Here is an 11,974-nt window from a genome sequence, read left to right as displayed (position 1 = left end):
TCAGCTCCGAGGCGCGCCAGCGGGACCCGGCCGGACGCCACCGAGGCTCCTCCCCCTCCGCCCGAGCCCGCCGCCCGAGCCCGCGGGGCGCCCGCGGGGCGGCGGGGGCTGCAGACGTCCGGCTCTGCGCGTCCTGCCCGGGGCGGGCCCAGGGCCCCCAGACGCCCGCCTCCGCGGTGGGTGGCCGCTTACGTCAGGGAGGCGAAACCCAGAAGAAGGAAAAAAAAAAAAAAAAAAGGCACGAGGGCGGAAGGGGAAAAACTTTTTTTATTATTCTTTTTTGCTCTTATTTTCTTCTGGGGCTGAAGTGAAGGGCAGGCGACTGCGCCAGCGCGGGCTTCCCGGAAAAGCCCGGCGCGACCCCAGCCCGCGGCGCGCGGCGAGCTGGGCCCGGGAGGCCCGAAGGGGCGGCCGCCATGTGGGACCCTCAGGACTTTGAGCGCCACTGGCAGGCCGAGTTCCCCGGGGAGGAGGCACCGGTCATGCGGCTGGACTCGGTGCTGGACATGGAGCGGGAGCTGGAGCGCTGCAAACTCAACCTGAAGCGGCTGCAACAGGTGTTGGCTGAGGAGAAATTCAAAGTCTCCTACCTGCAGACGGCCCTGGCCGGGGAGAAGCGGGACCTCGGCTGCGGGCGCCTGGAGGGCGGAGACGGCGACAGCGGGGGAGCTTGGGCAGAGGAGCCGGCGCCGGCCGGGCCGGAGCGGGCGCCGCCACCGCGGGAGGAGGAGGGCGCCGCGGGCGGCGGCGGAGACCCTCCAGGCTCCTGGCGCCCTGACCCCGAGGTGGCCGCCAAGGCCGGGACTCGTCACGCGTGCCCCGACCTTCCCACTTGGCCCGGGGCGGCGGGGGCAGGGGGCGCCGTGCGCAGCTTGACCGCCGCCATCCACCAGCAGCTGCTGCACCCTCGCCTCCTCTTCAGACTCCGGGAGGACCGCGCGCCGCCCGGCCCCGATGACACGGTCCCCAGCGCCCAGGGAGAGGAGCTGTCCTCCCGGACCCGCGCGGGGCGGGGCTCCGAGGAGGGCGAGCCGGACGCCTCGGTCGCAGATGATGGGGGCAACAGCAGTGACCACGACTTCGAGATGGTGGATTTGAACGAGAAATTCGTCCTCGGCCACTTGCTCGTGCCCCCCTGCCGGCTCGGGACCCGCGACGAGGCCGAAAAGCCGGCGCGGGCGGGCAGCCCTCATCGCTGGATGCACCTGATCCCCGGGGGCCGGTGGCAGCAGCGCCGGAGCCGCGACCTGGAGCAGCTGGAGGCGGAGGCCAAGGACGGGCGGAGCTCGCCCCTGGCTGCGGAGGAGCACCCCCCGCGCGGGGCTCGCGAGCACCTCCCCCCGTGGCGGCGCAAGAGGTTTCTGCGGGTGCCGGAGCGGGACTCGCCCAGCCACAGCTCGCCCGAGAGGGGCAGTGACTGCAGCCACAACAGCTCGGACCACGAGGACGGCTTCTCTGCAGGTAGGCGCACCCCTCGCGCATCCCGGGGGCTCCTGGCCCCTTCCTGCACCCCTTTCCGGCAAACCTCGTTGGTTCTGTTTAACCTTAGGCGCTTGGGAAAAAGAGATAAAATTTATCTGTTTACCCTGAAACCACTTGTGGAACTGAAAAAAAAAAAAAAAAAAAAAAAAAAAAAAAAGATTGTGCAACATCATTTCGCCTTGGGCGAGTTTATGAAAATAAGCAGGATGGCGATGGCAGGGGGTGATGGAATGGTGCTAGATGCGTGGATTGGCTAGACCACGGGAGGAATCTTTCACTTCAGGCCTCAACCTTTATGCTCTGATACTGTAACATCACGGCCCTCCCTCTCTCGAACTCATCCTCCTCGGGTTGGTCAGATCCCTATCCACCACATGATAGTACCTTTCTCTGCACAAACTCCAGAGGCTCCCCATTTCCCCCACATTCCTTGATGTGAAAGTCTAAATTTCTCATTTAATTTTCTGAATTATCTGTCATCTTCTCCAGCCTGCATCGTGTGTTCTGGCCAAACTGAGACATCCTCTTACCCAGGGAAAGGTACATAATCCTCACTGCCCCCTCACCCCCTCCCTTTGCTGGCTGCCCCCTTCCTAGATCTGTCAGCTTCTTAGGAACCTGATTGGGAAGGAGAGGGCATAGAATCATAGTTTTCGAGCTGGCCTAGTGCCCAGAGATCATGTCTAATGCAATGTCTTCGTTTGACAAAGGAGAAAACGGAAGCTTGGAAAGATTAAGTGTTTGTTGAAGTAAGCTGAGACCTCCACTTGGGCTGTCAGTTGCCGTTGCCTTCTATTTGGAGGACAGCACCTAGTCCTAGCCAATCTTTGATTTTGTTTAAAAAAATTTTTTTTAATGTTTATTTATTTTTGAGAGAGACAGAGACAGAATGCAAGTAGGTTAGGGACAGAGAGAGAGGGAGACACAGAATCCGAAGCAGGCTCTAGGCTCCAAGCTATCAGCACAGAGCCCAACCCGGGGCTCAAACTCACCAGCGGTGAGATCATGACCTGGGCCGAAGTCGGTCGCCCAACTGACTGAGCCACCCAGGCGCCCCTGTCCTAGCCAATCTTTGAATGCCCTTGTGGCAGCCAATAGGGTGCCTTGCACATGGTAAGCACTCAATAAATATTTCTTATTTATGTATTGAGTCTGGGTCTCTCAGCCACCCAGCTCCTCATAGGTCAGGGAGTGGTAATGGGGCTAAGGAGGAAAGGACGGATAGGGATGTGAGGTGGCCTGTGACTGCCCCTTTGCTGCCCCTGGAGCTGTCAGGGTCTCCTCAGCCACGGGGAAAGGATAAATTGATGTCTACTTGGGTCAAGCTGTAACCAGGAACTTAAGATGCCTTCCTGCTCAGTGAAGGAGAGAAAGAAATCACTGGTGCTGGGATTGTTCCAAAATCTCCATTATTAGATCTTATCTGGGTGAGTTTGCATTTGAATGAAAAACTGTCCACTTTGCTAAAAGCACATTTGGAAGGTCCATCAAATCATCAGTTGTGATCAATTACACTTATTCATTAGCAGAGATTGGCTGCTTCTCCCGTAGGTAATGCTTTTGCTGCCCATGCTAGTAACATTTTTATGTGTCCCTTTAACTTAAGGGAAGAGTCTGAAGATTTTACTCTAGTGCCAAGTTCCAAATACTCAGTAGAGGCTACCGAAGTGCCCAGAGCTGCTTCAGAGCTGGCTCCAGTCCCATCTTCCCTGAAACCCACATCAATCACCCCTTCAGGTGTGGCCAATGCACTGGATTTTCTCCAGGAGTTATTTTTATTTCTGTGTGCTGTCTCCTCTCTCCTTAAGGGCATTCTAGCACACAGAGCATCTTGATACAGATTAGGAATTAGCATTCCTTCTGGCCTAATGAATTACAAAAGGTGCCCCCTCTGGGTGGACCAGTGACTAAAAGATTCTCTTTCCTCTGGATTGAAGACTCCAGCCGGAGGGCACACACTGTGGCACTTCAGGACTTCGGCTAGTGGTGCTTGGCTGGTGTTTCAGGCCCCGTTCCAGGACCCCTCTGCAGGGCAAGCTTGTGGACGGAACCCCTGGACAGCTGTGTATGGGGGCCCCTCCTCCCAAACCTCCCCAGTTGAGGAAGTGCCTGGGGCTGGACACGTACACGCATGCCTGTACACGTATACGCACGTGTGCACAGTCACAAGCGTGTGCAGGAGAAAGCGCCTTCAGACAAACAGAGAGGCCCTAGAGTGGAGGGATTAAGGGCAGGGGTTTTCATGCGGTGGGTGACAGCCCACTGAAATCAGTGTCGTGGGGAATGAGAGTATCGAGAGGCCTTCCTTGTCCACCCTTGGCTGTCCTGGCTTTAGTTTTCCCCGTAGCACTCACCAAATTACCACTTCAGACACTACGATTTTGCATATTGACCTTTTTCACTCTCTCTCCAGTAAAAGGCAAGGTCCAAGAGGAGGATTTTTTTTTTTTTTTTAATTTAAATCCAAGTTAGTTAACATATAGTGTAATAATGGTTTCAGGAGTAGAATTTAGTGATTCATCACTTACATACAACACCCAGTGCTCCTCACAAGTGCCCTCCTTAATGCCCATCCCCCATTTAGGACATCCCCCACCCAACACCCGTCCAGCAGCCCTCAGTTTGTTCTCTGTATTTAAGAGTCTCTTATGGTTTGTCTCTCTCTCTCTCTCTCTCTCTCTCTGTTTTTATCTTATTTTTGTTTCCCTTCCCCTATATTCATCTGTTTTGTATCTTAAATTTCACGTATGAGTGAAATCATATATTTTACCTTCCTCTGACTTATTTCACTTAGCATAATACTCTCTAGTTCTATCCACGTTGTTGCGAATAGTAAGATTTCATTCTTTTTCATTGCCGACTAACATTCCATTGTATAGATGTACCACATCTTCTTTATGCATTTGTCAGTCAATGGACATTTGGGCTCTTTCCATACTTTGGCTATTGTTGATAGTGCTGCTATAAACAAAGGGGTCGATGTACTCCTTTGAGTCAGCATTTTTGTATCCTTTGGATAAATTCCTAGTAGTGCAATTGCTGAGTTGTAGGGTAGTTCTATTATTAAGTTTTTGAGGAACCTCCATACTGTTTTCCAGAGTGGCTGCACCGTTTGCATTCCTACCAGCAGGACAAAAGTGTCCCTCTTTCTCTGCATCCTTGAGGGCAAGGATTTTTATCTCTTTCATCCACTGACATCAAGCCCCAAAGCCTAGAACAGTGTCTCACACATATTAGGTGTTCCATAAATATTTGTTGAGTGATATAATTTTTTTTTTAATTAATTTTTTTTTTCAACGTTTATTTATTTTTGGGACAGAGAGAGACAGAGCATGAACGGGGGAGGGGCAGAGAGAGAGGGAGACACAGAATCGGAAACAGGCTCCAGGCTCCGAGCCATCAGCCCAGAGCCCGACGCGGGGCTCGAACTCACGGACCGCGAGATCGTGACCTGGCTGAAGTCGGACGCTTAACCGACTGCGCCACCCAGGCGCCCGGTGATATAATTTTTTAATGGGATTGAATAGAAGAGGAAACATGGGAGTGCATTGCACATGGTAATGGAGAGCAGTATTCTGTTTTAAAACTTTGTTTCAGTTGTGTATAAATGTGTGAGTGTATATTGGATCCTGATGTAGAAGGTATTTCTTGCCATGAATTGGACAAAAAGGTTTGAAAATACTGATAAAGACTATGGGCTTTGAAGTTAGACTACTTGTGTGAGCTTGGAAGAAGTTATTTGAATTTTCTGTGTCTCAGTTTCCACATCTGTGAAATGGGACTGATAAACACTGCTTATATCATACTGTTGATATGAGGAATAAATGGGATTTTGTTTCTAAAGGGCTTTGAACATGTCTTGACACATGGTAGGCACTCACAGTGTTGGCTAACCATGACTACAGGTCATTTTCTTTGAGATGCTTCAAAGATTCTCTCATTCCCAGATAGGAATCACAGATGGTTTGGTTTTCTGTGATGCATGTACTTTTCCTAGCAAGGCTCTGGCTCTTTCTAGAACCTTCCAAGAGGAGGGCAGGACCCAGGGCAGTGTCTTGCTCATGAAGCTCTCTTGCTGGACTGGCCCTCATGTTTCTTCTTCTCCACCAGCAGTTATGCCCATTATTTGTATTCTGAGATCCTTAATTGAAGTTTGGGTTTTATCAGGCCATTCAGTCTGGAGGTCTTAAGGAGACAGTGCCACATGAGAGTCAGAGAGGCAGAGATGCCCCTCTCCTTGGAAAAGGACCATTTTCTCTTAAATGAGAGGCAGATTCCCATACAAAGACACATATGGGTCTATTTCTACACATAGTAGCCAAACCAGAGTTTAAGTTAGAATGCCAGTTCTTTGAGTATATTCCTTTTAGCACCTTGTAGCCTGGGTTGGTGCTGAGGAAGACCAGGCCATGGTGACATGCATCAGGGTGGTGGTGTGGATGGGGTGAGGGCTGTAGAATTACTAGAATTACTCGTGTTGGGTCCAGTGTGCTCTGAAGACAGACCTGTGTGCCCCGACTCTGCCCCTCAGCAGTTGTGAGGCCATGGAGAAGCCGCGTTAGTCTCTATTAGCAAAGACAAGGATAGCTAACACTTACTGAGGGCTTACTTTGTGCCAGTACCTATTGTAAGCATTTTAAATGTACTTACTCATCTGTGCCTCACAACAGCTTCATAAGACAGGCAGGATTATTATTTCCATTTTACATATGAGAATCATAAGGCTCAGAGAGCTTCAATAGCCCTGACTAAGGTCACTCAGCTTGTAAGTGACACTTGGGATTTGAATCTAAGCAGTCTGAGTCCTGAGTCCTTGCTTTCAAACAAACACCAAGCTATACTGCCTCAATAATAGCACCTACCTCTCAGGGTAGTTATGAAAATTAAATACAATAAGATATTTGAAGACTTTAGCAAAGCACCTGGCACACAGTGACCATTAAGTGCATACACATGTCCGTGTACATTATTACCATTTCCTGTATCACGAAAATCCCCAGCAGACCCCATGGGAGGGGGGGGGGCCATCTGCTGCTGGGGTCGACCAACAGGGCTGCTGCCCACCCTTGGGGCTCCTGAGTGGACTCGGCCTCACAGGTGAGCAGACCCCCTGCTGGATTTAGATCTCCTCTCTTCAGCTGGGCACTCTTGGGTGGACACAACTGCGTGCCCACATGCAGAGCCCTGGTATTTTCCCTTTTGGGTTGCCTTGCTTCTGTGCCATTCCTGCCACAGAGGTTGGGTGACATTTCCTTCTCGGGCCTTATGCATCCCTTCCATAGCCTGTGGCATCCCCTGTACCACACGCGCACTCTTTGTGGACCAAAGCATACTCTTCTAGCAAAGCCCAAAGGTGGCTTTTCGGAGTCAGTCATCCTTTTGACTGGCAGAAACTATTCACCCGATATTCTGGTTGTAGTTCAGATGACGAAGTAAATATCATTAATATTTTAAATTGGCAGCATTTTCTCCTTGCACTAAACTTTGCCCGGTGGAGGGCAGGCAGTCTCTATTTGGCAGGCCCTTGAAATTCATTCATTTGTTCATTAATCTCTTCCAACCTAACAAGAGTTTATCAAGGTCTTACTTCATGCCAAGTCTGTGTTAAGGGTCAAGACTGCAAAAGTCGGTGACCTGCTTTTAAGGTTCTCACTGACTCTTTGGCTCCAAGGGTAGAAACATACATTTTTAGATAAAGAAACAGCTTTCCAGCAGAACTTAGTAAATCCTGAGGCACCTGGGTGGCTCAGTCCATTAAGCGTCTGACTTTGGCTCAGGTCGTGATCTCACAGTTCGTAAGTTTGAGCCCCGCGTGGGGCTCTGTGCTGACAGCTCAGAGCCTGGAGTCTGCTTTGGATTCTGTCTCTCTGTCTCTCTCCCTCCCTCACTTACACTCAGCCTCCCTCTCTCTCTCTCAAAAATAAATAAACATTAAAAAAAAAAAAAACAACTTTGTAAATCCTGAAATGAATAGGGACCGTTCATCTGAATCTTAGTGACATTCAAGAGTCTAGAACAGGAAGAGATCTCACAGTAGGTCTATTCCTGCCCCCTCCAGACAGAGTCCTGGAGACCTAAAAGTAACCTCAAGCTCACACGCTCATGACCCTCAAGGCTGGACCTATGAGCCAGGACAAGTCTCTTTCCATTGTCCTATGGCCTTTTCTTTCCTAGAATTTTAAGCAGAGAACTCTAAAGACATAAGTTCTGTCAAAGTCATGGTAACAAGAGCAGTAGACAATTGCATTTAGCCTCACATCCATCTCAGCAGGTGAAAATTACTGCTGCCATTTTATAGGTAAAGTGCTGAGGCCAGGACAGGTAAAGAGATTTACCCAGAGTCAAACATTTCGTGATGGAATCCGCCTTGAACTCAGTCTTACAAAAACAGCACTCTAACTTCCAGCACTTAGTGCTGTCCTGGGCCAACTGTAGAATTCTCCCGTTCTGTACTTGGGAGGCCCTGCCGTCAGATTCTGCCAGGCTGCCAAAGGAGACTTTTTATTTTTAACCTGCATGGGAAACACACTTCCTATTTGGTACTCATGTTACCTAGATCGTTGTAACTTGATGGGTTTTTTCCCCTTCCCGTGAGTGACTAATGAGATTTTTGCTCCGGGAAGAATTCCTTGTGCTCAGTGATGTGTCTGAATAACTTAATTCAAAGTGTTGAATTTTCAGCCTTAGCTGTGATGGAGTGATTTTTTTTTTTTTTTTTTCCATTCCCTGTTGCAGAGAGATATTAAAACACTATCTGAGACACATGAGCTGGTCGTTGGCTGTGATTCATTTGTAAGTGGAGTTGACATGGCTTCTCAGAGCTTGCTTCTCTCCACCATCACCCCACCCCCCACCATCTTAGCACTATCTACACCTCAGGAGCACTCTACCAGCCAGCCAGAGGGTGTGGGTGCGTTTGTTTAACGAGCCCTTCCTCCTCTACACATACATAGTAAATACAACCAAGACTCAGAACTTTTCTTTTCCTCTACTTGTTTTTCTTCTGGTTAAGAGACTATTCACAAAGCAGTTGGCTCTATACTTGGCCCTGGATCTTTATGTTTGAAAATCAGGGTCTTGACATATTTCCCCGGCTTTGAAACAATGGTACAAACACGTTCCCCATCTGAAAAATGGGTTTGATGTGAGCCAGCTTGCAGGGTTGTAAGACTTACATTGGATGAGTTACTGACTCTGTCTCAGCCTTGGATTCCTTGTCTGCCAAAAGTGGGTGATGGTGATTGGACTGTGTCATAGACTTGTGAAGTGTAAAGGGGGTAAGTGTGTGAAGAGTACCTAGCACAGGGCCGGGCACATAAGCATTTAATGAAGCTTAGATGGTGGTGTTGTCATTGTTCTAAGTCCAGGCCACAGCTCACATTCCTATCTCTTTGTGTAATGAAGTTCCCCAAGCCTCTTGTCTCTCCTTTCTTACTTCCTCCAGGTCACAGGTGTTTTGTTCCTTTGGAGGCAGATAAGCTTTCTTGTTCCTTTGTGGTCGCTGGTCCTTCCCCAGTTAATCCCTGTTGTCCCTGGCATCTATAAAACTGTCATCTGGCTTCTCTATTTCTTACTCTCTACTCACTTGCTTTCAGCTAATGCACATTCCTTCCAGTGTCTTTGTGGGCTCTGTCTGGCTTTTGAGATGCCCTTCACCCCCACTTAAACCCAGTCACAAAGCCAACCCTTCCTTCAAAGCCTGGCTTTTCCATGATATCTTGTGTTAGTTAAGATAGGGGTTTGCTGCATATGACAAAACCCCAAAAAGTAGCTTAAGCAAGATAGAGGTGTATTTCTCTTTCAAGTAAGAGAATGCCAGAAGTAAGCAGTCCAGGGAGAGTATGGTGACTACCATGATCATCAGGAATTTGGGCTTGTTTCTATTTGTGCTTTCCTGTCTCAAGGTTGCCTCATGGTCCAAAATAGCTGCTGAAAATCCAGCCATCACATTCACATTTCAGATGAGAATTAGAAGAAAGGGAGGAAGGACTAAGTGGCAGCTGTTGGTCTGCCTTTTAAGGCATTTTCCTGGTAGCCTCTCCTAACAAATTCTGTTTAGATCTCATTAGCCACCTCTAGCTACAAGGAAGGCTGGGAGATGTAGTATTTTATCTGGGCATATGGCCACCTCAAATAAAATAGGGTCTCTGTTATAAGAAAAAATGGAAGAATTGATATTGAGTAGGCAGCTAGCAGCCTCTGGCACAAGCCTTTTCCAACTACTCCAACCCATCTTGTGGTTCTTAGAGTGAGCCCCACACTCACACAGTTGTCTTATTATTGTGCCCTCTATTAATTCATTGACCCAACGAACAAATAATGACTGAACCACTGCTCTGTGCAAGGCACAATGCCTTTTCTATGTTTACTGTGAAGTGTAGCTTTCAAACTCAGAGGTTAGCTGGCTCCTTGAGAGCAGGGATCATAGCTTATGCTTCTTTTTCTCCTTCACAATATCCTCCACAGGGCTGGGCACATGGCAGGTTCTTGATGAGTACTTGGTTGACTTTGGAATATCACAAGCGAGATGTTCAGTGAAAAAATAAATCCCCTGCCTTGGTACTGTGCTAGAAAATTACGGTTATATAAGGTTTGTTTTTGGCTCATTGTGGTTTTGAGGAGCCAGAGCGAGGAGATTGGGGCATGGGGCATGTCTAAACCTCAGGGCTGCGTTGTAGCCACAATGGACTGGACCAGGTATTGGGGCAGACTTGGCTGTTTTGGAAACCGGACTAGTTTGTATACCAAACCAGAATTATAAACAGAAATCTCTGTGCCCACCTTCCTTTACCACTGCTGCGTGTAGCTGTATTTATGCCACGCAAATCTCTCTCGCGGTTTCTGCACTGCATAGCTCCAGAGTAAATCTGCAGTCTTTCCGCAGGAGCGTGGGCTTCGGTTCGTGTTGCTGTCTTCCCGTTTGATCCTGGCTCTAGTCTGCCTGAGACAAGACTGTGTGAGGGAGCTTGCCTAGAGCTTATGTCATATCTTGTGGCTGCCGAGAAAATGATTGTTTTAAAAATGTTATTGGCACTTAGTAAAAGAACTAGGATATACTTAGCAACTACTACCTGCAAGGCACTATGTTAAGTGTTTAACCTACATGGTCACATTAATATTCAGCACAGTCTCCTGTTCTTTACCTTCTGTAAGTACCACTCTTCTCATTTTGCAGATGAGGAAAGCCGAGGCTCTGACCAGTTAGCTAACAAGCCCAGGTTCCCTTAGGGCCAAGTGCTGGGGTTATTTTCTTCTCCTATTGAAAAAATTAATGACTTTTATGGAGAGATAATTCACATAGTATAAAACTCACCCCTTTGAAGTATGGAGTCACGGGTTGGTTTTTAGTATATTTGCAAAGTTGTGCAACCATCCCTCATATCTAATTCCAGACCATTTCCATTGGGGGGGACTGTGTTTGGGTCCAGGCTTCTCCTCTGACCACACCATTTCCTTTTCTAACTCACCACATGCAACGATTTAAAATTGTTGCCAGGGGCACCTGGGTGGCTCATTCAGTTAAGTGTCTGACTTCGGCTCAGTTCGTCATCTCATGGTTTGTGGATTCGAGCCCTGCGTCGCGCTCTCTACTGTCAGCACGGAGCCTGCTTTGGATCCTCTCTGCCCTGCTCTCTCTGCCCCTCCTCTGCTTGCACTCTCTGTCTCTTTCAAAATAAATAAATAAACTTAAAAAAATTATAAAATAAAATAACTAGGTCAGGCATGCCTGGATGGCTCTGTTGGTTAAGTGTCTAATTCTTGATTTCAGCTCAGGTCATGATCGTGAGGTTCATGGGTTCAAGGCCCACATTGGACTCTGCACTGATAGTGTAGAGCCTGCTTGGGATTCTCTCTCTCCCTCTCTCTCTCCCCCTCCCCTGCTTGTGCTGTCTCTCAAAATAAATAAATAAATAAATAAATAAATAAATAAATAAATAATAAATAAGCAAACATTAAAAATCTGTATATATTAAAATAACTAGGGCAGGCTTGGGGGAAGTATGCACAGGAAAGGACCATCTGCTTCTTCATTTGCTTCCCCATCATTGAGATGGTCCTGGTGCCCTTTTGAATTCCCCCTGGGCCACACCTCACCCCATCAGTGCTTCCCAGACTTGGGGCAAGGGGGCAGAACATCCCAAACTTGAGTTCCATGAGCACCCCTCCTTTCTGCCTCGGGGTTGTGGTTGGTGTGGTGAGAGGCATCCTTGTTCTGACCTGTGTCTTATTTGCCTTGGTAGCCCCAGAGTGTCACAGTGCCCTGGCATATAGGAGCCGCTCAAACAATTCATGAAGGTCCAGACCTTCATTTCAATGCCCCTGATCTAAACCAGTGCACTAACCAATTGTTCTGCCTCCAGCCTCACTCTTTCTGCTTCAGCCCCCAGCTATCTTCCACATTAAAGCCAAAGGGATCACCCTAAAACTAATTATGCACCCCCTGCTTGCATTCTTCCGTGACTCTCTGCCACCCTCAAAGTAAATCTGAGCT

At 48.6% G+C, this 11,974-nt stretch overlaps 1 protein-coding gene across 6 annotated transcripts in view; it reads left to right on the top strand.

Annotated features, from left to right (window-relative positions):
- The first annotated feature begins 290 nt into the window (after window positions 1–290).
- ABR (ABR activator of RhoGEF and GTPase) overlaps window positions 291–11,974 on the top strand; it is a 185,233-nt gene continuing 173,549 nt past the window's right edge. For 2 of the 6 annotated variants that reach the window (XM_045487764.1, XM_045487760.1), the window contains exon 1: window positions 295–1,461. In XM_045487764.1, coding sequence (XP_045343720.1) covers window positions 417–1,461 — 1,045 coding nt within the window. In that variant the 5' untranslated portion in view covers window positions 295–416. Of the gene's footprint in view, window positions 1,462–11,974 lie in introns of all 6 variants that reach the window. The other 4 variants (XM_045487763.1, XM_045487759.1, XM_045487761.1 and 1 more) reach the window with 4 other exon arrangements.

This window comes from Leopardus geoffroyi, chromosome E1 (assembly GCF_018350155.1).
Source record: "Leopardus geoffroyi isolate Oge1 chromosome E1, O.geoffroyi_Oge1_pat1.0, whole genome shotgun sequence".
NCBI classification, from domain to species: Eukaryota; Metazoa; Chordata; class Mammalia; order Carnivora; family Felidae; genus Leopardus; species Leopardus geoffroyi.
This window is presented reverse-complemented; position numbering and strand designations above follow the sequence as displayed.